This window comes from Meriones unguiculatus, chromosome 15 (genome assembly GCF_030254825.1).
Source record: "Meriones unguiculatus strain TT.TT164.6M chromosome 15, Bangor_MerUng_6.1, whole genome shotgun sequence".
In the NCBI taxonomy this organism is placed as follows: Eukaryota; Metazoa; Chordata; class Mammalia; order Rodentia; family Muridae; genus Meriones; species Meriones unguiculatus.
In genome coordinates this window covers 15,168,556-15,194,373 of record NC_083362.1, presented here as the reverse complement: position 1 = coordinate 15,194,373, position 25,818 = coordinate 15,168,556, and the positions used below count along the sequence as shown (strand labels likewise).

Here is a 25,818-nt window from a genome sequence, read left to right as displayed (position 1 = left end):
GGGCTTTGGGGAGAGCAGCTGCCTTTGAGTCGGTTCCGCTCCGGTAAGTACCCGCTCCGGTAAGTACCCCCAATAGAACTCACTGGTTCACCAAGCTGGACTTTTGTGCTATACCTGCTTCGGTCTGTCATCAGTTCCCTATCTGAGGAGAGCGGACACTGGTTCATTTCTCCCCAGGAAGACCATCACGCAATGTAACTGGCACTCAGCAGGGACTGGCAAAACCAAGGATGCCTGGGAAAGGAGTGATTATATGGTCCTAGCTATGGGTTGCAAGATAAGCAACTGAGGCTGTATAGCCTGAGGGAGGGTAGAGCATGGGGTGAGAGACAAATGGCTACTTTTCCCTATGTGGCTTGGGATAAGATATGTCATCTTATTATGTCAGTGGTTGCATGACGCATACAATGGATGCTGAGATATGCAACCAAGGTTGAGTCCTCTATCCAGAGAAAATGTCTGGATAAGGAATCTGCAGAGAAATCCCAATATGGCTCAGTGCAGTGTTTGGGGTAGTGTCTTTGGTATGTCAACGGCTGCAAATCCCCTAAGGTGGATACTGAGACACGCAACCATGGCTGAATCCTCTACCCACAAGAAGAGTGTAAGCAGAAAACTTTCCTCCTCGCAGCATAGGATGGTCTGCCTGCCTAACGAGTGAGGTCCAGTGAGTGTACACAGAGATGCTCTTAAAAAGGTTAAAGGTTTAAGGTAGATGCTGTGGTCTCTGAGAGTAACAAGTAAGGAGCAAGGGTCAGGAGGCTCAGCAGAAGTTGTGTGACCACTGCTTTGTGTAGCATAAACATGTTTGAGGCTGAGATGGCTACTCGGTGGGAATTTGCTCGTGCAAGAAAAGATGAGGCAGAGATGCTGTTATGCCGTTTCTTAAAATGAGCAGGATACAAGGAAAGTACTAGTCAGAGCTGTGCTGAAGAGCCCTTCCCAGATACAAATGTTGGGAACAAGCAAAAGAAACTTATTCTAAGCACTACTGTTTCGTTTGTTTTCAGACTCCATGTAATCATAGGGAGAAACTAAGTTCAAAGTCCGAGGCCCTAGAGAAGCTGGGGACCTCCCAATAGCTGAACAGCTTCTGCTGTAAGAAGTCAGTTGTCTGTGTCCAGACTTCTAAGGGACAACTTATAAGGAGACAGTTGTCTGAGTCCACACATCTCAAGGACAACCACTCTATCTTGCTGGCAGGGTCAAACAACTTCATGTTCCCAGGCCCAGGGACCTACTCTTATCCTGATTGATGGAAACTCCCTTGCCCAGCCCCTCATGTCAAAATGACTGAGCAATTCTACAGCCCACCCTGCTCCCCCTTGCTGTATTGTTTTCACCCTTTAAATATGCAATTCGGCTTTCCCCTTGGAGAAGCAGTTCAGATCCTGAACTGGTCACCTCCCTGAGCTCAGAAAATAAAGCTTTCCCTTTAAGCTGAAGTGAGCTTTCTCAACTTCCATCCTGAACCCAACACAAGAACTTGGAACCCATGGAACAAGTCAGACAGTAAAGAAAAAAAAAATAGATTAAAATGATAACAAAAGAACTAAAGAGGAAAAGTGATGTGTGATGTTTGTTCACCAGGTCAGATGAGGCTTTGCTCATCCAAGAGTTGACAAAGAGGTGGGTTTATCAGTGACCTCAGGACTGGGGTGTGGAGCTCTAGTGGCTTTGGTAAGTCCCATGACAAAGTGGCTCAGGGGTACCTGCAGGTGAGGACCATGTAGGGTGGCTGAAAGCCCCATGTAATGTTGTAGATTTACTGGCATTCTGTTAATCTTAACAATATTTGCAGCCAGGCAATGGTGGCACACACTATAATCCCAGCACTTGGGAGGCAGAAGCAAGCAGATTGCTGTGAGTTCAAGGTTAGCCTGGTCTACAGAGTGAGTGAGTCTAGGCCAGCCAAGGCTACACAGAGAAATCCTGTCTCGAAAAACAAATACCACCACCACCAACAAAAGGAAACAAACCAGGTGGATTAGGTGCTGATGACATATTCCAAGTAGAAGGGTGGAAATAAGACTGGACCCGGGGACCATGGAGACCTGGCAGCTTGGAATAGTAATGGGTTTGCCCCGTTTGGATTAGCAGTTCCCTCCAGAGCCCCAGCTGGACAGAAGCCATCTGAGGGGCCCTGCTCTTCTCTGTGTTCCAAGGAAAGATGATCAGAAGGATTAACTTCTGATGACTTGGTCTGGCAGACCATGCCCTCTTCTCTGCTGGAGCTGAGGTCCCCACGGAACAGAGATGCGGTCAGCCAAACCTTGGCCTGGACGGGGTCTCAGCTGGAAAACACCTTTTCAGGTGGTAGGTGCAGGACGGGACAAGGGAGAGCCAGAGGGTCAGTAGAAATGGTAGGTAACAGCAGCTGATGACGCCATGAAGGCCTAACCACCTCATGCCATCGGGTCCTGTGTCCCATGAATACGTGGTGACACTGGACACAAGAGAAGGCAGCTTCCTTGAGGAGCCCTTTGAAATAGTGTCAGCATCTCAGAGAACGGGAGAGGGCCGAGGAGGAGCCGAGTGTTGGGAACATCCCCACAAGAATGAGATAGTCGAGGGACGCTTGGGCCTTCCCTTTTGCTATCAGACTGTCGAGCTAATGTACCTACAGGAACTAGAATTTCCCTGGGGATCTCATACTGGGAGAAGGAAAAGACTGAGGCTCCCATGCTAGGCAGAGGGCAGCCTGTCTCCATCCAGCTCTGACTGGCCATGATGGCCAGGGCCATCTTCTGACCAGACCTCTTACCTTTTATATAAACCTAAACCTCATGTTAGAACTCCGAAGATGGACTTAGCCTCAGTGGAGGGTATAACTAGACCTCTCTGTTCTCTTCCCCATGGGGTCACACTGAATAAATCTCCCCTTTCTGTTTGACCTCCTCAGGGAAGGTGACTGAGCCCAACCTGGTAACAAGCTGTGTCACCCTAGGCCAGGGATGGCAAGGCCCTGCCTTGACTGTAGTCCCCAGCCTCAGGAGAGAATTTGGACCTCCATCCCTGGCTCTTCTCTATGACTTCACCTCTTAACACATGCGGCTGGCCCGGACCCAAGAAACCTGGCCTTGCCACAAAGCCAGGACACCAGGACAAGTAAGAACAGATCAGACATCTTCTGTCCTTCCCAGACTGGGGCTCCAGGTCAGCCCCACTGCCCCCGCCCCCAGAAGGCACTGGTAAAAAAATCTGAGTACCAAGGCTGTCAGCCAGGGGTAAGCCTGCTGCTGGGGGCTGACAGCAAGCTGGAGGGTGAAGGATGTCACCTGCCGTATTTCCTGTGTGAGGGCAGAGGAAGGGAAGTAACCTGATGGCCACTCACTGTGCTCAGGTGCATGTAACTCAGAGCCTTGCCCTCAGGGACGACCCTGGTAGGGCCAGCAGGTGCCAGAGAGGCTACAGGCGTGTGCCTACCCTCCTGTCCTGGCACACCTCCCAATCTGGTTCCCAAGCCCAGTGGAGGTGAAGCCACCTTGGTCCTGCCTTCTCTGCATGTAGAAGGTTCACTCTGCCTTTACTTCTCCACCAAGCTTCCTCGGTAAACTTCCCTGCATGTGCAGTTTCATCCAAAGAGCTCCAGCTATCCCGACAGGCTGTGGCACACCTGAGTGGTCCTCAGATGGCCCGTATACCAAAGAGCTACCAGGAACAAATATGGATCATCTTGAAGAAACTGCAAGCCCTAGCCTTGCCTGGCTAGACCAGGGCAGCTCACCCCGAGATCTGCCCGTCCCACTCCCCATGGCCAGGATCAATGTCCTGGGGCCTTGAGAGGAGATGTCTGTGGAATCAGGAGCCTCTGTCCTTTCTAGGTCAAGGGAGTGTTCCAGGCCTTTGATTCTCTCATCTAAACCACAGGAATCTACATTTTCAGGGCTCTGTGTCCACAGGGCCCTCATTTAAGTTTCAGTTCCTAATGGCAGCCCCAACCCTTCTGTATCCTCAGCCCTTCACGGGACTCCCTGGCTGGCCTCCAAGTCCTCCCTGTGGCCTGCAGCACCTCCTGTCCTCACGCTCCTCAGCAAACACAAGACTTTTCCCATTTGCCTTGATCCCAGAGAAAGAGCTCAGTTCCCCCAGACACCCTGCACCACGCCTGAGAACTTGGGAAGGAGGACAGTCTACGTTCTAAGAAGTATCAGTAGCATGGCTACTCTTCGTTTATTAAAATGGCACAGTTGGCTGGGGTTCAGGTCTATGGTTAGTTTATTCCGCCATGTTGAAGGAAGAAGCTCTTCAGGGAGGGATCGAGTGAAGCAGTCGCATGAAACAGGAGAGCCAGCAGATGGCTCACACAGCCTGCACTCCAGGAAGAGAAACTGGGCACAGACCTGGAACACTTGTACTCCTGGACCTCCTTGGGCAACAGGACCCGAAAGGCCCCAACTGGCCAAGGAGCCCCTCCCTCTCAGCTGTTCCTGCAGGAAAAGGGCCAACGCACCCCTAGGATTCCCAGTCATCCTCATCCTCGTCTCCTGCTGGCTGCTGTGGGGGTGGCAGAGGTGGGATGGAGTCTGACATTCGGGTGAAGGCTCCACCGGGCCCCTCACTGGTTCCAGGTCCTTTTCCAGAGATACCTGGGAGGGAGAGCCAATGAGAGAGACAGTGGAGCACTGCCTCACCAGCCCCTGAAGACAGAGATGGGGGAGATGCCTACCTTTGCGCCTCAAGACCAGCTTGTTGAAGAGATCTGACATCAAGTCCCCACCTTGGCTGGTGGCTCTCACTGTAAAGCAACAGGGGAGGGAGAGGATCAGGGATAGTCACACACTGTGGGCTCTCGTGCCCCTGCAGCACTCCCAACCTGCTCTCCTGCCATGCACTGGTTACACACTCTTAGAGCTTGATATGTCCATGGGCCCAGGCCTGGCTTAATGTTTCAGTTCTCTATGGACACCACTCTATGGACAAAGTCGAAGGCTCAGAGGCCAGGCGTTTGGTAGACAGTCACAAAGCAGGAGGCAAGCCCAGGACTTCTGATTCCGAGTGCCGGATCGGACACGTTACACACAGGTTAACAGGGATGCCACTGGCAAGGACTGCTGGCAGACTGCTGAGGAGAAAGCCTCATCCTCAGAGTGGGCGAACCCCAGGTCCTCTGTCTCAGAGCACCTCATGTTCCTGCACGGCCCCTTGGACTATGCTTGTCAAAGGTTCTACTTTCTCATGGTCTTGAGCTGGGAGAGCTTAAGACAGGAAAGCTCCCCCCACCCCCGACGGGACAAGGACACCTATCAGGGTAGCCCCAAGGGAGCCTGGTTACTGTAACAGACCCTTGCTCCCTCACCTTGCTCCTGCTCCTTCTGTTTCTTCTTCTCCAGCTTTCGCTCCTTGACACTGCGCAGCTTGGCCTTGCCAATGCCCCCAGCCTGGCGGATGGACTCAAGCAGAGTGGCCCGGCCACTGGAGGGGTCAACCACCTCCCTAGGAGCTCCTTGAACAGAGGCTGTAAGGACAGGAGTGAAGGACCGTCCGGCATTGCAGGACGGAGAAGGGCTGCCTGGCCTGAGGCTGGGGGCTACCTCAGGATCCAGCAAATGGAGGGGCCTATCATCCACAGGGAAGCCCAGCTGCTGAAGCTGCAGCTTCTAGGACTATACAATAGTCTCAGGCTTCTGCAGACAATGAGCTGCGGGGTCGCGTGCCCTGACATCTCTCCTCCCCTTATTTCAATGACATGCTGCAGCGACAGACCCTGTGAGTTTAATATATGAGTGTTCTAACTGAGCATCACAAGCCAACATGGATTGTTTGCTCCTCCAAGTGGCTGGAGACAGGCTGAGAGCTATGATACGAAAACTGAAATTTGGTAATTTCAAGTTTGTTATAGACCCTTTTCCCAGTGGCTTAACCAGACACAGGGCACAATGCCTTTCCATGGCATCCTGTCCTGAAAGTCAGACTCTCAAGGTCTGCGTAGCACAGAAGCCACTGTATCAACCCCATAAGTCAGGACACCCAGAATGAGAACTCTGTCGATCTCAGACCTAGGACATGGGACCTTCAGAGACCTCTTCAGGGACCCCAGCGTGAGCAAGCTGGAGGTTCTAGTAATGAGGGCCAGCCACATGCACCCCATCTGCACTGCCCCTACCCGAGTGGGCCGTGCTGCTGCTAGTGTCTTCTTCCCTTGCAGCCTGGCTGGGTGCAGTTGCCACTTCAGGTAACATCGGTGGTTGGGAGGCACTGACCAGCACTGTGGGAGCCGGGGGAGGGGGCGGCGGCGGCGGCGGCGGTGGCGGTGCTGCCAGCAGCACTCCATCCTCTAGTCCTGTAAGGAAAGTGAGAGCGTATGAGGGTTTGAGGAAGGAGTCCGCAAGGACTTTCTGGCTCGATCCCAGGGCCCAGCTCACCTGGCTGGAAAGGCTCAGCTACCTCTGTGTGGAAGGCGGGCAGTTCTGGAATGGCACCAGGAGCAGAGGGGGCAATGCCAGGACCCAGGTCTGCACTGTACATGAGGTCGTCTGCGATGCCAGGCAAGTCGGGTAGGTAGGACGGCACATCGATCTCAGGGACCTGGCCCAGGTCTGGCACATAGAAGTAGTTTTCTGGAGCCTGCGGGGTCAGGTGGTACAGGAAGTGTGACAGCTCTGCAGAGCACAGGGCCACACTGTGACCACAGGGCAGGCAGCATGTGGACCCACACAGCCGGGCAGACAGAGGCTTAGCGGAGCCTTCCTGGAACGGCCCCCTGACCAGGCCTGCCTGCCTAAGCACCCCACCCCTACCTGCTGCTCCAGCTGTTCTCTTTTACTGATAGACAGAGGGGCATCGAACAGCTTCTCCTCTTCTGTGCCCAGCATCGTGTGGGTTTTTGTCACTGCGCCAGCTAGAGGGTCCAGGAAGACATACTTCTTGTACCTGTAGAGCGGGCTAGGGTCAAGAGGCCATTGCCCGTCCCGAGGCCCGGCAGGTCCCTGACCACCCCTCCCATGCACTAGGGGAAGCACTTTGTCCTTTGGATACCCAAGTCTTAAAAGCCCAATCAAGCCTGTCAGTCCTGAGGACCGCATTAGAGACCCAGGCTCAGGGACCCAGAGCTATCCAGGCAAGGCCTCCCTCCCTCTTCCCGCTGGCCATCTCCTGCCCATACAGGTTTTCTGTGGTGTTGAAGAGCAGCAGGGAGCTGATGGAGCTGATGTTGCTGGGAAGACCCCCAAGTCCCTCCTCAGCTTCATCCTCAGGCTCAGACTTGGTGTTCACACACACAGGGAAGTATTTCAGCTTTTCCTGGCATAGAATCAGAGTGTACAGAGTTTCAGTATCAGGCTTATGGACCCAACACCATCCCAACCTAACGGAGACCGAAATCTGTGGGCAACTTCATTCCCTGCCTCCCAGCAGCCATGGCCTTCGGATGTGTGACATGAGGAGAGCTTTCAGACCTGCAGGGCCCGCTCATCCAGGGGGCGGTGCTTGCTCTGGATCCTGTAACGGGGCCTTCTCTGCAGACCAGGGTCCAGGGCACCCGTAAAGATGGAGCCATATTCACGCAGGCGCTCTGGCGCTGGGTACTTGGCGCTAGAGAAGACCTGTGGATAGAGAGACATCTCTTGGGCCCAAAATCGTCAAGAGAGCCTAGTGGTCATAGGCAGGCACTAACTATGGGGTGAACATGGACAGGAGGAAAGTGAGGTGTGGCTGAACAGCAGGGGTACAGGGAGATCAAGGCGCCAGCCACAGATCACAGAGGTCATGGCCTACCTTGATGGCCTTCTTGCTGCCCTTGACCTTCTCTATCTTAGCCTGAGCCAGGGAGACCCTCTCCCTAATGGCCTGCAGTTGGCGCCGGCTCAGCTCTACTCGCTGGGAGATCCTATCAAAGAGAAATGTCCAGATTGGGGACTACTTCAAGTTCTGCGGCCTCTGCACACCAGTGCCAGCAGCACACCCGAGCCTTGCCAACCCGTCTTCAGCCCTCGACCCCATAGAGCCTACACACTGTGCTGGTCTTAGTGCGGTGCACCTGATCTCTGTCTGCCCATGTTGTTCAGCCCAGCGGAACTCAGTGCCATGACCTCTGGGCAGAGAAGGGCAGCCACTGTGGTCTAGTTCTGGTGCCCACATATGCCATCTTAAAAGACGTGATTCCTGGATGCACAAGTGTGTAACCTCAGGGAGGCAGACGGTTGTGATACATACAAGTTCCAGCTACTGACAGCGGTTACACCCACACCTACCTTTGATGGTCACAGGGTCCTGACAGACTTCTGGTCTATGCAGAGAAGAAAACAAAGGCAACAAGGCCAGATGGCCATCCAGACCTTTGTCCTCTCCTACATTTAACCCCAGTCAGACTAGGAATTGCCCTATACATTATGGATGTCTCACAGAGTAAATATGAGGTCCCGACGTCAGCTCGCAAGACTTGCAGGGCTCCACCACTAACCTGTCCCATGAGTGAGGGGTGGGCATAACAGTGCCAAGGACCCTGATGTGTCCGGACCCAGTGCGCCAAACCCAGTGTTGCTTCTGGGTCACTGAACCAAATGGAACATTGTGTGACACTCACAGGACCAACCCCTTCCCTTCGTTAAGGCCTTTCTTCACCGGAGCTTCCCTGACCAGACTGAAAACCTGTCCTTGGGACTTCCCTGGCCTAGCCCACTTGCTTTTCCCCACAATCCTTTGTGTATCTTGTGTACACAAAAGGCTAGGCCTTCCCTTTTCCTCACCATCCTCTAGTCTTGCACAGTGTCTGACACAGAGACATCCCCAGGGGCTCACACTGCAAACATGTGCTTCCCACCCCATGGGTGTAAGCTTTGCAAACACTCACACGCCTCTGGGCCGCAGCAGGTGTATCCCCGTGTGATGCTGACTCTGCCCATGTGTGTAATGCTGACTCTGACCATGTGTGTAATGCTCTCCCATCTCCCCAGCCACTGAGAACCCCAGTTCCTGCCTGTGATCCCATCTAAACCCTTAGGAAGAGAAGGCCTCTGAGCATGTGCCCCAGGAAGCCACTGAAGCTTGAGAGTCAAAATACACCTGTAGGTGGCTTCTGCCAGGATCATTTATCCTAGCAACAAGAAAAGTAACTTAGGCACCACAGGAGCACAGAAGGATCTCCAATAACACCTCTGGCTTGAAGCTTGACGCACCACATTGTTTGTTTGTTTGTTTGTTTGTTTCCAAGACAGCCTTTCTCTGTGTGACCCTGGCTGTTCTGGAACTTGCTCTGTAGACCAGATATTGTTAACAAAATCTCAAATTTTGCCAATAAAGACTCTGGAGCCAGATGCTGGGGTGAAAGCCTGCCAGCTCAGAGAGGCAGAGAAAGTACCCAGCTGACATTCCTCCTCAGCCGACGCCCCCAAAAGAAAACTCCTTTTCCTCGACGACTCAAAAAAAACCCTCAAACTGAATCTCCCTCGATTCCACTTCCTGTGAGTCTCTATGCATCCTCCTGACTTCCTCTTATTCTCTGTTTTTTTCCTATGTTCACTCCCTGTCAACAGGCTGTTTGCTCCGCCTCTCCTGTTTACAGTACTCAAGCAGAAAGCTCTTGGCTTAAAGGTGTGTGCTAGGGCTGAGCCAATCCACAACTAGAAATGGGTTTTTCCAGGAAACAACACAATCTTGGGGTTCACAGTGTGATCAAATACCCTGCAACAATGCACTACCATCACCGCCCAGTGGAGCACAACACTTTAAAGAAGGCTCTTCCGGGGAATGAAGAGATGACCAGGAGGGTTTCTAGATGACCTGTCCCCCATCTCTAAACAGGGCCCACACTCTCCATGAAGCCAGGTAGACCCCGCCTCTGCAGGGCTTCACTGACCATGCACCCACCACTGAAGAACAATTTCCCCTTCAACTCTCTGCCCATCTGTTCTCCTATATCCCTAACAAAGGTAACTGCCACCTCCCCACACCCTAGCAACCCCTAAAGCATGGAGACACGGGACTCCTGCCTTTGGTGAATGTCTTCTAATCTCTGAGACAGTTCTGAGTAACCTGTTAATTACTCAGACAACTAATTCTCTCCTCTTGGAACGTTGTAGTGGCCAAATGCCACTTGGAGGAAAGGGAAGTAGGCAGGAAGCAAGGATAAGGGAAAGGATAAGAAAGGGAAAGAAGCAAGAGAAAAGAAAGGAAGGGGCAGGAAGAAGGATGAAGGAGAGCAGGCGGAAGACATGGGGGATGTGGGGAACATGGCTGGGCCTGTGCAGGTTGGCATGTCCACACATTCACAGACTCTGTCTAGCTCCCCGGGGACATCAATTCCAGCTCCTACTGAGTGTATCTAAGTTGTGGGAGGCAGGTCACAGGTTCCCTATGTAGGCAAAGGGAGGGGCCCCCTGTGGAAGCATCCAGAGACATCCCCAGAGGCTCTGATCCTTCTCTGCCGAGTTCCCACAGGAGGCAAGGGCCAATTCTCAGTGCTGAGCAGGCACCAGACCACCATCCTGTGCACTGTGCAGAATCAACTGCATCAGCGCCTGGCAGAGACTCAGTGTCTCCCACTCAACCCGTCTGTTTCTGGAAGTGGTTCCCAAGCAACCGGGCCATCCTCACTGCACAGGACCAAGCATTGAAGGCCCCACAGGCTGGAGATGGCTGCAGCAGGGACAAGCGGATGAAAGCACCCCATCCCTCCCTGACTCCATTTTCCCGAGTTCCCTGTTCTTATAAGCTACTGCTGCTTCCCTTGAGACGTTCCCTCTCCAGTCCTCTCTGCCTCCTAGGCTAGAACTACAGCCTTGACCCTGTCTTGTCCTGAATCAATAGCTCTGCAGGCTGGCCCTGGGACCCAACCACTCCTCTTTTTGTCCTTCCTCAATTCTTCTACCCCCTGTTCCTCTGTTTCGGAACCTCACATGGTTCTGTGAGTCTCCAGGATAAATCATGCAGCCCTGTCCAAACACAAGAAGCCCCGTAGACCTTAGTCACAGGCCCCAACTGTTCACCCAGCCCCGCTTACAGTCAAGCCTCCTGCCTGAATTCCCCCACAGGATGACTGCGGACAGAGGAACAGCAGGCAAAGTCCCCAAGACTCACAGCCCTCTCTGACATAAACAAGCTGACAGCGTGTTTCAAGCACACATGTCTGCAATCTTGACCATTTACTATCCCCGCACATCAGGGCCCCTTCTCCACGGCCTACAAGAGACCATACTGCTTGCTGTATTCAGGCTCCTGTCTGGGCCTCCAACCCTCGTTTCTAAACTCCATCGATGCCATTTCTGTTCAGATCTGAACCCTATCCATAACCTCTCCATCCCTCTGAACTCTGCCTGGCCCTATGTAGGAGTGAGTCTTTCCTCCTAATTCAAGTAACATTCCTTTTCTTTGTGAACTGTAGCTCTCACACAAGCTCAATCCCAGGCTGCAGGTAAAATCTACCCAGAACTCTAGAGGGATGCCTGTAACCTGGGGCCAGGATGATTGGTGTGTGATAACCCCTTGGTAGCAGCTCTTGACTGCAGAAGATAGGCAAATCCAGCCAGGCTACAAGGGCTGGTGCTACGTCTACAAGAAGTGCTGGCACAAGAAAAACCTTTTTCCTGCTGGACCCTTGTCTGGGTTTGAGAGCTTTTCCCTGACTGGCTTCACCATGACATCACTAGAGCAAGACCTGTCTGTGAACACAGACAATCCAGAAGTCACAAGGGGAAAGGGGACAGGAGATGGGGAGGGGAGGGGAGGAAAGCAGGGGGAGGGAGAAAGGCCATGATGCCATCATTTAAGCCCTTCGTTGCAAAAGCCTGTTCCATTCGATCTCTTCATTACTTTGTCCGGAGCCATTCTGTCAAAGGAGCTCATTAGGCAAGTGGGCCTTCTGGAAGGTGATCCAGTACTTTGCAAGGTCTGTACCACGATGCACCCCAGAACTGCTTCCAACCTCTGATAACCCTGTCATTTGTGCAGTGCTGCATTTCTCTAAAATCTGGCATGGTGCGAACCCTCACTTTCTTACCCACTCTGACTGGACAAACTTCCTACGGGATTGTACTGAAGATGCAATGCTGTTCAGATGAATTAATTCCTGATTATAGAATTCCTGATTTGATTCAAACAACTTTCAAGTTAAATTGTTAAATTTAGAACTTCTAACACAATTTTAGAAAGTTTATGCCTGCTATAAATACGTTTGAGAACCTCCAGAAGCCTCACTAGGACACAGGCTTGGTGAGTCTTCGCTCACGAATCCTGGTATACACCATAAATTTAGGCGAGTTGGTTCAAACTTCCCATGAACCCAAGCACAGTGGTGCTACCAAGAAATGTCTAAAATAAGTCAAACCTTGATGTCATTAAATACAAACTGTTCTATTGTAATTCCTTATACCTTGTCAGCTTATGGCATAATATACTGTCATTTTAATTTAGCTTGTTTCTTGGAATGAAAGACAGATAAAATTATTGTCCAGAACTCACTATAGACTAAGAGAAAATATATAGCCAGGTCAGTCCTAATTGAAAAAACATATTCTTGTAACTTTTAGACCCTGTTAACCTATAGTCCTTGTTAACCTCTGTCATTCTGAACTCACTATGAACTTACGTAATGGATACATAGATAAGAAATGTTTAGTTGTTTTTTTAACCCCCAATCTTTTTTTTTTAAGGTTTATTTATTAGGCATACAGTGTTCTGCCTGCATGTGTGCCTGTACGCCAGAAGAGGGCACCAGATCTCATTACAGATGGCTGTAAGCCACCATGTGGTTGCTGGGAATTGAACTCGGCCTTTGGAAGAGCAGCCAGTGCTCTTAACCTCTGAGTCATCTCTCTAGCCCAAGAAATGTTGAGTTTTAAAACATGTAACCTGTTGTATTTCAGAATTCGTCTGCTTTTGTGATTAATTGCCTTTTTGAATATGAGGTAACTCCTTTGTCTCAGAAGTATAAGACTGAGACCAGACAATAAACATTAGTAGAAGACTAGTAGGGTTGAACCCCTATATCCATGCATTGTAAATATGTAAATAGATATGTTTGCATGTAAATATGTCTGCCTGTTTCATGTACATATGTTACATGAGTGTATGTCAATTACCTGTATGTAAGGAGCTCCTTTTGTATCATCCATTGTATGTGTGTATGAATATGTACAGGTCTATATGTCTAATTGTTTGTCTATATACATGTATGGGCTGATACTGTGGACCTAGCAGCCTAAAGTTGTTGCAGTTTCTGCAGAAGAGATGCTAGGTGAAATCACACCAACATATGGAAGCCTGTGGGAACTTGGTGAAGTTAAAATTCTTAACTTCATTGACATTTTTCCCTTGAATGCTTGTGTGAGTGATTTTTTTTTTTAATCTCTTACTTCCTGTTTTCCTGTAGATTCACTAATAAATTAACAGAATCAGGACTCTGCCATCAGCAGATACACTTTAGCCTAACTGGAAATCTCCACAAAGAGGCCTCTGCCTAGCTAAAATAAATACATCTAAAAAAACAAACAACAACAAAGAACTTTTCTTGGTAGGAGGAATGTTAGGCGAAACACAAGGTGTGGACAACCAGGCAGGAGACAAGATCATCTCAGGTCACTAATGATCAAAGAGAGGACCTGGGCACTCACAAAACCTAGGACCTGACAAGGAACCTATAGTCACCTTCAACTATATCCTTTAAATCAACACTGAATGAAGATTCACGCCGCCCAAGACTGTTCTAGATAAGTTCTGGAACTCAGACAACTGTGTCTCTCGGCTCTGCTGCAGCTTGGCTGTGTCCCTTATGGTAAAGGCTTGCTGGCTACCTGTGATAGTACTAAGGAGACAGGGCTCAGCAGGGCAGTGGTGGTACACCCCATTAATCCCAGCACTGGGGAAGCAGATAGGCAGATCTCTGTGAGTTCCGGGCCAGCCTGGTCTACAGAGTGGGTTTCAAGACAGTCAGGATACAAAGAGACCCTGCCTTAAAAAACAAAAATAAACAAGCAAACAAAGGAGCAGGGGACTCAGGTCTGGAGACATGACTCACCAGTTAAGGTTAAGAGCATCGACTGTTCTTCTAGAGGTCCTGAGTTCAATTCCCAGCCCCTACATGTTGCTTACAATCAGCTGTAACTGTAGTCCCAATGGATCTAATACCCATTTCTGGTGTGCATACACATACAATAAATTTTTTAAAAAAATTAAAAAGAAGTATCGGCTCTTTTTAGAGGTGGAGCCTAGTGCTAGGAACCTAAGCTATTGGAGTTATGTCCTTGAAAAGAATACAGAATCCCAACCTCCTCCTCCTGCTTCTTTACTCTCAGAACTCACATTCGACTCCTTACCCCCACACTCCACCAAGATGCACTGTGCTACCAATAAGCAGCATGGCCAACAACCACACTGAAGCCCACCGACTCTTGAGTCCAAATGAACCTGTTCTTCAAGTCGACGGTCTCGGGTCTTTTGTCACAGTGATAGGAAACAGACAAATACAAATTCAACACCACCAAAGACCAGGAAGGCCCTCCCACTTCTCCCGGCTCCAGACTCCTTTCAGGCCTCCCTGCCTTATGGTTCCCACTCTCAATTTCTTTAGGGAATGTTACTCCTCACGCACCCCCTCCTCCACCCCTCTACACCTGCCAGGACTCCCCAGTAAGTGTACAGACCCTCACCCTCCACCACTCACAGAGATGGCAACCTTCTCACAATCTGCTGCACACTTTCTGGGCTTAATCCTGTCTCTGTCATCTGTTGAAATCTCTTTGGCTTTAAAACACACACGCGCGCGCACACACACACATTTACTTATTTATTTACTCTGTGTGCGTGCATGGGGGGCTTGGGTAGCACGTTCTATAGGGTGTATGCAGCAGTCAAATGACAACCTTTGGGGAATCAGTTCTCTCTGTCTACTGTGTGGGTCTTGAGGATGAAACTCTGATCATCAGGCTCAGTAGCAAGCGCCTTAACCCGCTTACTACATGGCTTTATTTTTCTGCCCAAGTTTCCTGTCTACAAAAGAGAGGTGGCCAGGCATGATGATAGAGGCCTCTGACACCAACACCTGGAAGATGAAAGCAGGAGGATCAGAAGCTCAAGGTCATCCTCCAACACACAGCAAGTTCACTGTCTGACTGGGTCAGTGATAGCCTGGGGGGTTAGAGTTAGGGCTCTGCTGGATAAGGCTGAAGTTACTTAGTTACACTCAGTCTATGATGATAGACTCCCTTTTCTCAGCTGGGTTTTAAAGTCTTCCCTGATTTGGGGGACTCCAGGTCTCATAGGGAGCTAAGGGAGCTAAGGAGCAGCACATAGCCCTCAGGGCAGATACAGACCAGCCTTTCCCCGGTAAGGAAACTGCGTTAGCAAGCATCTAGGAATTCCTAGAAATGCCCCAACCTGCTAATGATCTTGGTCCAGCAGTGACCTTCAACTGTACTTGGAGATTCCCCTACAGGATAATTAAGTACTGTATTTTTCTTCTCCTTAAGTATCCCTGACCTCCTGACCCCAGTGAAGCAAATACACTAACCCTCAAAATCCCTCCCTCTGCTCAGGGTTTATATTGCTTATATTTATATTGTTTATACTGCTCTTGTGGTCTGCCAGGCCTGATTGGGGCTGCCCTCCTACCTGCTGGGCCTGGGCCTCACTGGGCCCGGGACTCACCAGGCCTGTGTCTTGGCTGCAAGCCAACCAGACATGGCCCTTGGCATGTGCCTCTATCGTGCTCAGCACCGCAGCTTGAGCAAGAGCTGTGGCACTTTGGCTTTAGAGCGCCCAAGCTTCCCTTGCCACCAGCAATCTCATGCTAAAAGAGCAAAACTGTAACGCTCTCTGGAAAACCTTTTCCACACCCTGGTTTAGTGCACTCAGGCTTCACCCTGAAGTGCTCTAGCTGCCCCTGAGAGAAACGGAACCCCTGCTCTCCATCCAGAAGCCAAGATCCAGGATGCCAACCAGAATCCAGGGCCCGCCAAATGGAGACTGAAATACCCTATTCCTTTGCTCACCCCCAAAAGAAGGAAGGATACAGTAGCTCCAAGGGTTAAAAGAACTAATGCAGCGAGATCAATGGTGGGCAATGCTATATAAAGACCTTTAGTACAACTGTAGTTAACTAGACGCAAAATCAGTTATAGTCAGGTCAGCACACCGTGATGCTTCAGCCAATGAAGGACCGCAGTCATGACCCATAACATCACAATGGAGAAGAAAACCTCCCCTCCCCTAGTAGCTATGGTAATGTTGCCATAATGCAACATTAATCCTGGGTGTGATGACATACTAGTGAAAAACAACTGTTTAGCCAGGAGCATAAAACACAGCACATACAACTATGCCCAATATAATATATATAGTGATGATAATGAAAGAATCAGACTAACTTTGTAACCTACGTTTCTTTAATTGCCTTATAACTTATTTTTTCAAGTTTTAGGCCCATGTTAATTAAAGCCTTTTAGTGCTTCTCCAGAGAGCCGAGGAATGTAAAAGTTCCTGACATTAGCCATCTGTGAGAGCAGAGATAAGGAAGAGAACAAGCAGAGATCTCTACTAAATGGAGAGAAAATCACCATCTGGCGCCTGTGAGATGAGCTTTGTTTGGAAACTGGGCCAAATGGCCCCAATCCTTCTCCTGACCTTTGATCCAAAGCCTGTAACCCCCACTCCTCAGAACAGACACGGGATGAGTTAGTCACTTTCCCACCTTTAACTGTGGCTATATCTCATATGGCAGGAAATTCCAAACTGACTTGAAGATCAGATATTTATGACAGGGCTGACCAGACCCAAGGGTGCCCAGAACCAAGCAATCATTTTAAAAGTTAAATACCTCATCCAATCATGAATTGCCAAGAAGGCAACCCCTAGAATTCCCCATGTCTTGTCTTTTAAAAAACTAAGGTCTTTCTTCTCCTGGGGCCACTCCTTGCTGACCAGCAGGGGTGACCCCATTGCACAATGGTCAGAATGAACCTCTTGCGATTTTGCATCAATGGATGATTAGTTTCCTGAGTTCTCTTCATACCTTCTTATATTTAGGCTCTTGCTGGGCCTAACAATAATAAATGAGATCCACTGTCTTACGTCTTTACTGAAGTGTAATTGCTATTGTTATTTTAGAGCATATTTCACCTCCTTAATGCAGTCTGCTGTTACTGAGTCAGGCCAGCATCAGTTCCGTCCATCTCACTTTCACTGTGTGTCTTGATAACATTAAGAGACACCTGCCGTGGATGACCCAACCATCTGCATCTGTAGCAAACTAGCTTGTTCACACAGGAACAGAACCATCGTATGACCCGTTCCTCAGTACCTAGCTGGAGCTAAGAAAAGCCTAACAGCGCTTAGGTCTGTCATCCCAGAGGTTACGTTCTAGTTGGAAGGGGCAGTGCCATACTCCATGCACAGGGCCCTAGGCCCAAACCCCGAGTCAGGGCTGGCTGACCTCAGGAGCCAGGGAAGGACGCAATCACATGGGAAGAGCGTAGAAACACCACTGCAACCCACAGACCCACAACCCTAAGGGGCTACATCAGACAAGTAGATGGTGAGCGCTCAGGCACTTGTAAGAATGTTTCCAAGCTGGACTTTTCTCTCATACTTGTTCCACACTGGAAAATAGTTGGGTCCTTGAGGACGGTGTCTGTAGGAGGTACATTCCTAGGGCTGCAGAGAGTTCTGCTTGGAGGAGGACTCCAGGCCCTTTATCAGGTCAGCTGGTAACAGGTCCCACCTGCTGAAGATGTCTCCAGAGATGTTCTGTAGGTGCTGCAGGGCATCCGCCACCTGCTGGATTGCCTCCTCTCGCCGAAGGTCTGGCTGGATGAGGGGCACTGCATAGGGCTGGCCCGCCAAGGAGTGCTGGGTGTTCACGGGTGTCATGATGCCTGTGGGCGGGAACCAACACATCACGGACATAGGCCCCCATTCACGCCTTCTACCTACTAGCCACAGCAAACACAGAAAAGGTAGTCATGTCACACGTCTGTGATCCTAGCACTGGGGACACAAAAGAAAGAACTTCTGTTGTTCAAGGCCACCTTCTGATACATAGAAAGTTCAAGATCATCCAGGGCTACATGAGACACTGCTGGGGGATAGGGCTTATCACCTATAGGAACTAATTTCTACACAGCTTTAGGGTGTGTAAGTATCATGGGAAGCAGAGAAAGAACTCTGCAGAGGCCTATTGAATAGAGAAGACTGAAGACAATGGCGGGAATTCATAATTGGCAGAGACTAAAATTGAGAAATCCAGGGCACTTGGTACCCTGCTAAGTATCCTATTTAGCACATCAGTTCAATTCAACCTCCAAAGCAGAGAACAGCACAACCATGGCCACAGAGCACCCAAGAAACAGAAAGCAGACTGAACGGGATCACCCAAATCTGCTCCTGCGTCGTCTCTGCACTGAGGAGGCGGAGGCGTGAACACCTGGGTGTCTGAGGAAGTCAGAAGCCTCAGACACGTGGCAGTGGCTAATGCCTCTAGGAGGAGGGGCATCCAGGCTTTGCTCAGCCAGGCCAGAGCCAAGGGGTCCAAGAGGTACAGACACTGGCAAATGTCAGGGATGAAAATATATCTCCAAACCGCAGGACCAGAGCACTCGATTTATATTGGGGACAATGAACTCTGCTCCCTAGAGTCACTAAGCAGCAATCACACTTAAGACAGCATTGATCTGACTGGTACGGGATGCGCCATACACAATTAACATTGAGGCACCAGGCCCTTACACTTAGGGCCAACACCAGGCCCTCACCAGAAGACAGCGAGGAAGACATTCATTAGGCCTGGCCCTAAGCCCCAGACTTCCTCTTGGGCACCACACTGGAGCCCTTGATTCCAGTGGAGGTGTGAGTGCCTTTGGGTTAAATGTGACAGAAGGACCGGAAGGCTTTATTGGGCCTTAAAGTTGCTGTTGGACTTTCTGTAAAAAGCTTGCCTTTTCTTCCTATAATCCCTTCCATTCTTTAAACTGAGAACTGGCCCCTGCTCTCAGTTGTTAGTCCCAGTAATAAAAATCAAGGTGTGACCCCCTCGTGTACCCTAACAACGTCTTTACCAAGCTAATGCCTGTTCTCGGCTCCTCCTGCTGCTCTCCTGAGCTCTTCCTCCTATGCTACTGGCTCTTTCCTAGCACCCAGGGCCAAGACTTGTCCAGATCTGAAATGATTGATCCTTCTGTTCTTTAGCTTTTTCTTGGCACCAGTTCCAGGACATCCTCAGCTTCCCAGACCTAAGCCTGCCTTGAGCAACCATCCCGGCCAGTGTCATTCCTCCTTCTGCACTTACCTTGTCACCAAGATGGAGGCAGGTGCTTCACAGCCATTCCAGGAACCTAACCCTGTATGAGTCCAGACCCTTTCAAAGCTGTTTCCTCAACTCTTGAACTGGTCTTGAGGCAAATTTGCAAGCCATGCTGACCTAAATCCAAGCCCGAGGGCTCCCATCTTTAAAATCAGGAGAGAGAAACAGAAAGTTCCCTCTATGGCTCACTGTGTACGTGAGCCTGAGAGCAGGACAGACACATACGCTCTAACAGGAAGGAGCAGTCCACTTGAAAACTATGAGTGAACCCTGCAGTTTACTCATTTTGTCTGTAAATCCTGAGAAGCTGCTAAGTGCAGAGCCTGATCAGAACACAGATGAGTAGAACACAACACCAGGCAGACAGACAGCAGACGGGCTCAAAAACAGCTGAATCCCCTGGGTTGAGAGTGTTGTGGCGTTTGAGTCCACTGGGGAAAACCAAAGACTTGCTTCAAATTTAGATCAAATGAATTAATCTATTCTTATAGCTAGCAGGACAGCAGCCTTAGAGCCAAGCAGCATGCCATGCTGGGGGTGGGGTGTGAAGGCACATCTAAAGGAAGAGTTTAAAAGGTGATGTTTAAGGTGGACATGACAATATTCTACGGACCCCACAGCCGGGCAAGAACGTCATTTTACTCCCTCAGCTGTTCCTCTTTCCCACTGTACAGTGATAAAAAGACCACTCCATCCCTCCATCCCCATCCCCACACACAACAGGCAGACGCAAAGAGTTAAACAGCAAGTTTACATAACCAGAAAGCAGCAGTTAAATACCTAACAGCAGGAAACCCACTATGCTGGTCACTCACCTGAGATCTGTCTGCTCTACCTCCCAAATGCCGCACACCACCACACTGGCCCATTATCCTGTTCTTATCTCAACAGGTCACAAGATCTCCCAGACATTCCCGGGAGGAAAGGTCAACAGCCCTTAAGGGATGCCTGGTTCCATACTGAGTTTCTTTAGCCATCACCAGGGAGTTACAGGTAAAATGATTACACAGTGCTGAGCACTGTGGGGCAAGTGTTATTAGCTGCCTGGGCTAGAGCAGGCAACAACGCAGGACCATCAGGTTAGGGCTGGCTGTCACATCCCCACCAGGGCTCTGACCCAGCTGTGAATTCAGCTTTTACTGCAGAGCACTGAGTTAGGGAAGCGGCTCTCCATCAAGTGTAAATAACAGCTGGAGTTGGAGCACTGGGCTTGCAGCAGGAAGGCAAAGGATATCTCAGCGTTTCCCAGTAAGAATCCTGGGAGATGCAGCAAGAAAGACAAGGATAAATAGAAGCCAGTGGGGGAAAGCAATGACTCTCAAAGGGAGGAGTTTAGACTCCAGCCATGCATGCGAGCCTGAGACCTGGGCTGTCCAGTGAGGTGACAAAGTGGCATGCAGCTGCCGAGCTCTATGCAACCAAAGCCTCCCAAGTAAAACATCTTTCATATTTTATATTGGTTACATGCCGAAACTGTCACATATTAGATTTAGAGAGCTAACTTAAACATACTGTTAACGTCGCCCAATTATTTTCACTCTGAAAATCACATGTGTAGCGAACATAACCCAATTTCTTCCTTATCCTTTTCTCAATGCTGTCTGCTTCTAAAGAATTAATTCTCAGGCTGATAAGATGGCTCAGCAGGTCAGTGCTCTTGCTGACAAGCCTGCTGGCCTGAGTTGGGTCTCTGTGACCAACATGGTAGATGGAGAGAACCCACTCCCCAAAATTGCCCTCTGACCTCCATATATTTAACAAGACACACATGTACTCACCCACACCACATACACATTCATACGCACAAACACACACATGATAATTAAATGTTTTTTAGGAAAAAGTCTGTTGCTCTAAAATTTTAGGCAAGACATATCCTTGAATGGGCTTTGGCATAAGAATCAAGATTAATTGTGACATTGTCATTTTAGTAAAACTTCTATGGTGTAGGTAGCTCTTAAGTGGCTATCTTTTTTTTCTTAAGATTTATTTATTTATCATGTATACAGTGTTCTGCCTGCAAGTACCCCTGCACTCCAGAAGAGGGCATCAGATCTCATTATAGGTGGTTGTGAGGTGCCCTGTGGTTGCTGGGAATTGAACTCAGGATCTTTGGAAAAGCAGCAGCCAGTGCACATAACCTCTGAGCCATCTCTCTCCAGCCCCCTTAAGTGGCTATCTTTATTCAACTTCCTTCAGGAGTAAAATATGCTCTATTGCCACTTCTAATACTAAATACTACTCATAACTATTCTACCAGTTGCTAATAATAGCTGCAGATACCACAGAGCAATTCGGCCAGTCCACCTCATTCCAATAGCCACCTCATTCCAACAGGTTTTCTCTTTTCACTCTTAGTATCCATGAATTTATCAGTACTCCCAATTTGAAGTGAGGAACTTTGGGCAGGCCAAACAATATTTTCAACAGTAAAATGCTTAGCTTGCCCTCAATCCTGGATAGGAATCAATTCTCTAATTCAGACTTTGTTATTTATCAGAATGTTCTGTCATTTGTATTCATAAATATGCAAACCGTTTTAAGAGTTCACATTTTCATTGTTTTAGTCCCAACTGTCAGACAGCTTATCTTGATACTCTGACTTGGTGGGTCCTGGTGTTAAGGGGAAAACCAGAGACTCTGTTCTGAGCCCCACTGGTCAGCCAGCATCATGGCAACTGTTCATCTTCACAATAAACTCTTTTAGGAAGAGGTGGAGGGCTCTCCTTGCAAACGAGTGGGGTGCCACTGTCCCGAACTCTATCCTCCAGGGCTAACAGCCATCCTCTTCACTGGAGCAACAATCACCACTCCTAATGTGAACTTCAAGATAGGCCTGTTGATTACTGACATGCTTTCTGGGGTGTGTGGGTGTGTAGGTGTTCTGCCCCTCCCTCCTGCACCTTCTGAACTGGTATATACAATTCTGCCCTAATTGCACATCACCTAGTCGTCTTGGGGTACACACCGGAAAGTTAACTGAGGGGTGACTTTCTGGTGATTCCGTGCTCTGGGTCACACATGTTCAGGAGGTAAGTCCTGTAAACTCAATGGTTCCGCAGCAAGGGGGGCTTCGGGGAATTGTACTTTGGTATGTCATCGGGACCCTGTAAGGAGGGAGTAGATATCTGTTTGCGCCCTCGGAAAGTTTCCAAAACACCATCTAAAACGGATTGAAGGCGACCTCCTTAGTGGGGGAAATAGTAAATAGCTGAAAACTAAAAGCAATTTACCAGAGGTCGTCTTTATGCGGGTTTTGTTCTGAGACAAAGTATTTCCTCCCTCCTACAAGGGACTGCAGTTCTATGTTGGCCTGATACCTGCTGGCTCATTTCCACTGTTCAGGCATCCCATGAACACATTCCCGAACCATGGTGTTGATCGATAACTTTTATAACTATATTAAGTTGACAGCGTGAATGACGTTCCTAGCGGCCGGCGCTTGGCATCTGGTAAATAGTCCGGACTAATACAGATCACCAACGCCCACCACGCGCGTGTCTCCCGTGCAGTTCCGTGATTTCACAGGTGCCCGGGACCCGGGTGCACATGGTCCTCCCACACCCTGCTCCCCGGAAACGCCCGGAAGCGAAGGGGCCTCTTCCCGGCAGCTCGAGTGCGGCCATTCACGGCCTGTCCCGCTCCGCCCCGCCCCCGGCGCCCTCACTCGCCTGCAGCCGATCCGCCGCAGGGTCGCGGCCTCCTCGGGGTCCCGGGCTCGCCGCCCACACCGAGCTCACCCGGCTCGCCAGACCGAGGGCTGCGGCTCCGGGCTAGCGCGGCCGCCCGCAGCCCCGCCCGCAGCCCAGCCCCGCCCCCTCCGCGGGCCCCGCTCCTCCGGATCCTAGGATCCGCCGGGTCTCAGCTCAGCCTTCGACTTCCGGCTCTGGGGAATGCTAGGGGGAGGGGCCCAGGCCAGGGAGCCGCCCTACTCTCTGTGCTCCCGCTGTGTGGGAGGCCGAGATCTCTTCTGTTCCTAGCTCCAAGAAGCTGTAAGGTGACATCAGGTGGAAGTCCCCCAAACTCCCCCTCTTCTCCAGCCATGCATACTCGAATGGCTTAATAAATCTTTAAAAAGAGCCTGCCTTTCCTATGTTCACCTCTGAGGGTAAAAAGTTCCTTCGATTCCAACTTACTTTAAAAGTTCAATATAGAACCGGACAGATACGGAATGATTAGACCTGAGGTAGTCAAATTCTGCACAGAAACAGACTATAGAATATTGCTTGCTAGGAATGAGAAACCACTGCAGGAGATGGACAGTCATCGTGCATATGTGTAGTGAGGGTGTCAGGAAAGTCTCCCCTATTCCTTCTGCCCCACCCCCACCCACCCCTTATACTCACTTTCCGACGGTCTTCTAATGGGCAGCAGGCCAAAGCCTTAGGGGCAAAGGTGCCACAGACAGCCCGCTGCTGAGGAGCTTTTAGTGAGGCAGCGACCACAAAAGAAACACTCCTTGCTGGGAGAAATCCACTCCCCTTCCATCAGCTGAAAAGTACCAGGGAACCAGCAGCAGCCTGCAAAGATTGCCACAGCAACCAGGAAAAAAAAATTTTTTTAAAGATTTATTGATGCACCAGATCTCATTATAGATGGTTGTGAGCCACCATTGTATTGTGGTTGCTGGGAATTGAATTCAAGACCTCTGGAAGAGCAGCCTGTGCTCTTAACCTCTGAGCCATCTCTTCAGCCCCAGGAGTTTCTTTCTTGCCTTCTTTCCTTCTTTCAAAGATTTAATTATTTTATTGTTATGTATATGGGCCATTTGTCTGCATGGATGTGTGTGTATGACTTGCATGCCTGGTGCCTGCAGTGGCCAGAAGAGGGCATCAGATCACCTGGAACTGGAGTTAGAGATGCTGTGAGCTCCTGCATGGGTCCCTGGAATGTAATCCTCAGCCAGTGCTCTTAACCACGGAACCCTCTCTCTAGTCCCCTCATTTAAATTCACAGCAATCTTTTGAAGCTACTTTCAGAATTCACCAAACCGTACAAATGGCCATTGGAAAGACGAGGAAGTGCAACTCTCCTTTGAGAAACCACATCCATACTTTTAGGTATGCTTTGCTCATTTCCCGAGCATCTCTTTCTTAATTACTATACTAAATCTACACCATAGTCCTCATTTTTTCAACTTTTGTGTGTGCACATGTTCATGTATGTTTGTGTATGGACATTCGTGTGCCTTTTGGAGGTCAGAGTACAATTTGGGGTGGTCTGTTGTCTCCTGGGACCATCTGGGATCAAACTCTAGTCTACAGGTTTGGTCTAAGTGTCCTTACCTGCTAAGTTACCTTGCCAGTCCTAAAAATGCCTTTAAAAATTTAGATTTATTTATGTGTATGAATGTTCTCCCTCCATGGATGTGCACCACGTGTGTGACTGGTACCTTGGAGGTTAGAAGAGGGCATCAGATCCCCTGAAACTGGAGTTATGAATGATTTTTCAGGTAAGACAGTAAACCTGACATTGTTTTTGCTTGTTTGTTTGAGACTGAGTTTCCCTATGTAACAGCTCTCACTGCCCTGAAAATCACTTTGTGGACCAGGCTGCTCTGGAACTCACAAAGGAGCCTGCCTCTGTCTCCTTAGTGCTGGGATTAAAGGCGTGTGCCACTCCCACTGGACAAACCTGACATTGTTTATCTACTTTAGTTAAGTCTCTGGTTATTTGGAGCAAAAACCCTCTCATTGATATACACATAATTATCATAGCTCCATCAGAAACTGGGTAGGCAAACTCTTTGCACTATACAAAATATTTTCATTCAGCTTACAGACTTATTGAGGGCCATTCATATGGCAAGTACAGTGCAAATTGCTGAATCAAAGAATATGGAAAAGTCTTTACCCGGGGTGGTTATAATCTAGTGGCAAATATAGCGAGAGTGGAGGCAGGAATATTATTGAGGTACCTCCATGACTAATCTGGACAAGAAGGTCAGAGAAACCCCCAGGAAAATACAGTGAAGTAACAAATGAAGAATCCATGCAGTATCCATATAATCTATTTGTGAATTTCTTTGAATTTAATTTGTAACGTGGTCTGATTTTAGTTGGGTAAGAATTATGTGTATAAATGTTAAGTGAACTGGGTTGGGTGGTGAATGACACTTGGCAGGTGGTGGCATGAAGGTCATGAGTTCAAGACCAGCTTTAGCTATAGTGAGTTTGAGACCAGCTTTTGCTACATGAGACTCTGAAAAGGCCAAACTATTACTGTTGCTAATAGTGATGATGACAATAATTTTGAGTGCACACACACACACACACAAATAAGAAAAATCAATATTGAGGGCCAGATTATCTTTTCCTTTGAAGCAAATATAGACGTGGCAAACTAATACTGAAGATAGTGCAATGGGAACCAAGGCATTTAGTATCCTTGACAGACTCTGCCTAAAATGTCTAAGGCTGGAAACAGCACGGTGCGTACTAGAGCTGCTAAGAATTTCCAGAGACGATCAAACATCAGGAAGGCGGTGGCTTCCTCCCTCCACCAGTTTCATTATGGAAAATGTCTAGTGCACACAGAGACACAAAGAATTCTTCATCCAGCGCGCGGCATCAACAGTCATCAGTTCCACC

At 49.3% G+C, this 25,818-nt stretch overlaps 1 protein-coding gene across 2 annotated transcripts; it reads right to left on the bottom strand.

The window, feature by feature from the left end:
* Nucleotides 1-4,138: 4,138 nt before the first annotated feature.
* Nucleotides 4,139-23,056, bottom strand: LOC132648049 (WASH complex subunit 1). Of its 2 annotated transcripts, none has more exons than XM_060368239.1 (11): nt 22,900-23,056; nt 17,651-17,804; nt 7,717-7,828; nt 7,398-7,544; nt 7,106-7,242; nt 6,741-6,873; nt 6,366-6,567; nt 6,107-6,283; nt 5,300-5,458; nt 4,670-4,738; nt 4,139-4,589 (listed from the first exon to the last, which is right to left on the bottom strand). In XM_060368239.1, exons 2-11 carry the CDS (start codon nt 17,797-17,799, stop codon nt 4,456-4,458), a joined length of 1,419 nt encoding a protein of 472 aa, XP_060224222.1. In that variant the 5' UTR covers nt 17,800-17,804; nt 22,900-23,056; the 3' UTR covers nt 4,139-4,455. The 2 variants fall into 2 exon arrangements, with proteins under 2 accessions (XP_060224222.1, XP_060224223.1); XM_060368240.1 differs by lacking the exon at nt 22,900-23,056 and adding an exon at nt 22,197-22,318.
* Between the last annotated feature and the right edge of the window lie 2,762 nt (nt 23,057-25,818).

Coding starts and splice junctions, on each gene's coding strand:
- LOC132648049 (XM_060368239.1), bottom strand. CDS start 17,799: ATGACACCCGTGAACACCCAGCACTCCTTGGCGGGCCAGCCCTATGCA. Junction 7,545..7,716: donor GCAGCAAGAAGGCCATCAAG/GTAGGCCATGAC, acceptor CTCTATCCACAG/GTCTTCTCTAGCGCCAAGTA. Junction 6,284..6,365: donor AGCTGAGCCTTTCCAGCCAG/GTGAGCTGGGCC, acceptor CTTTCCTTACAG/GACTAGAGGATGGAGTGCTG.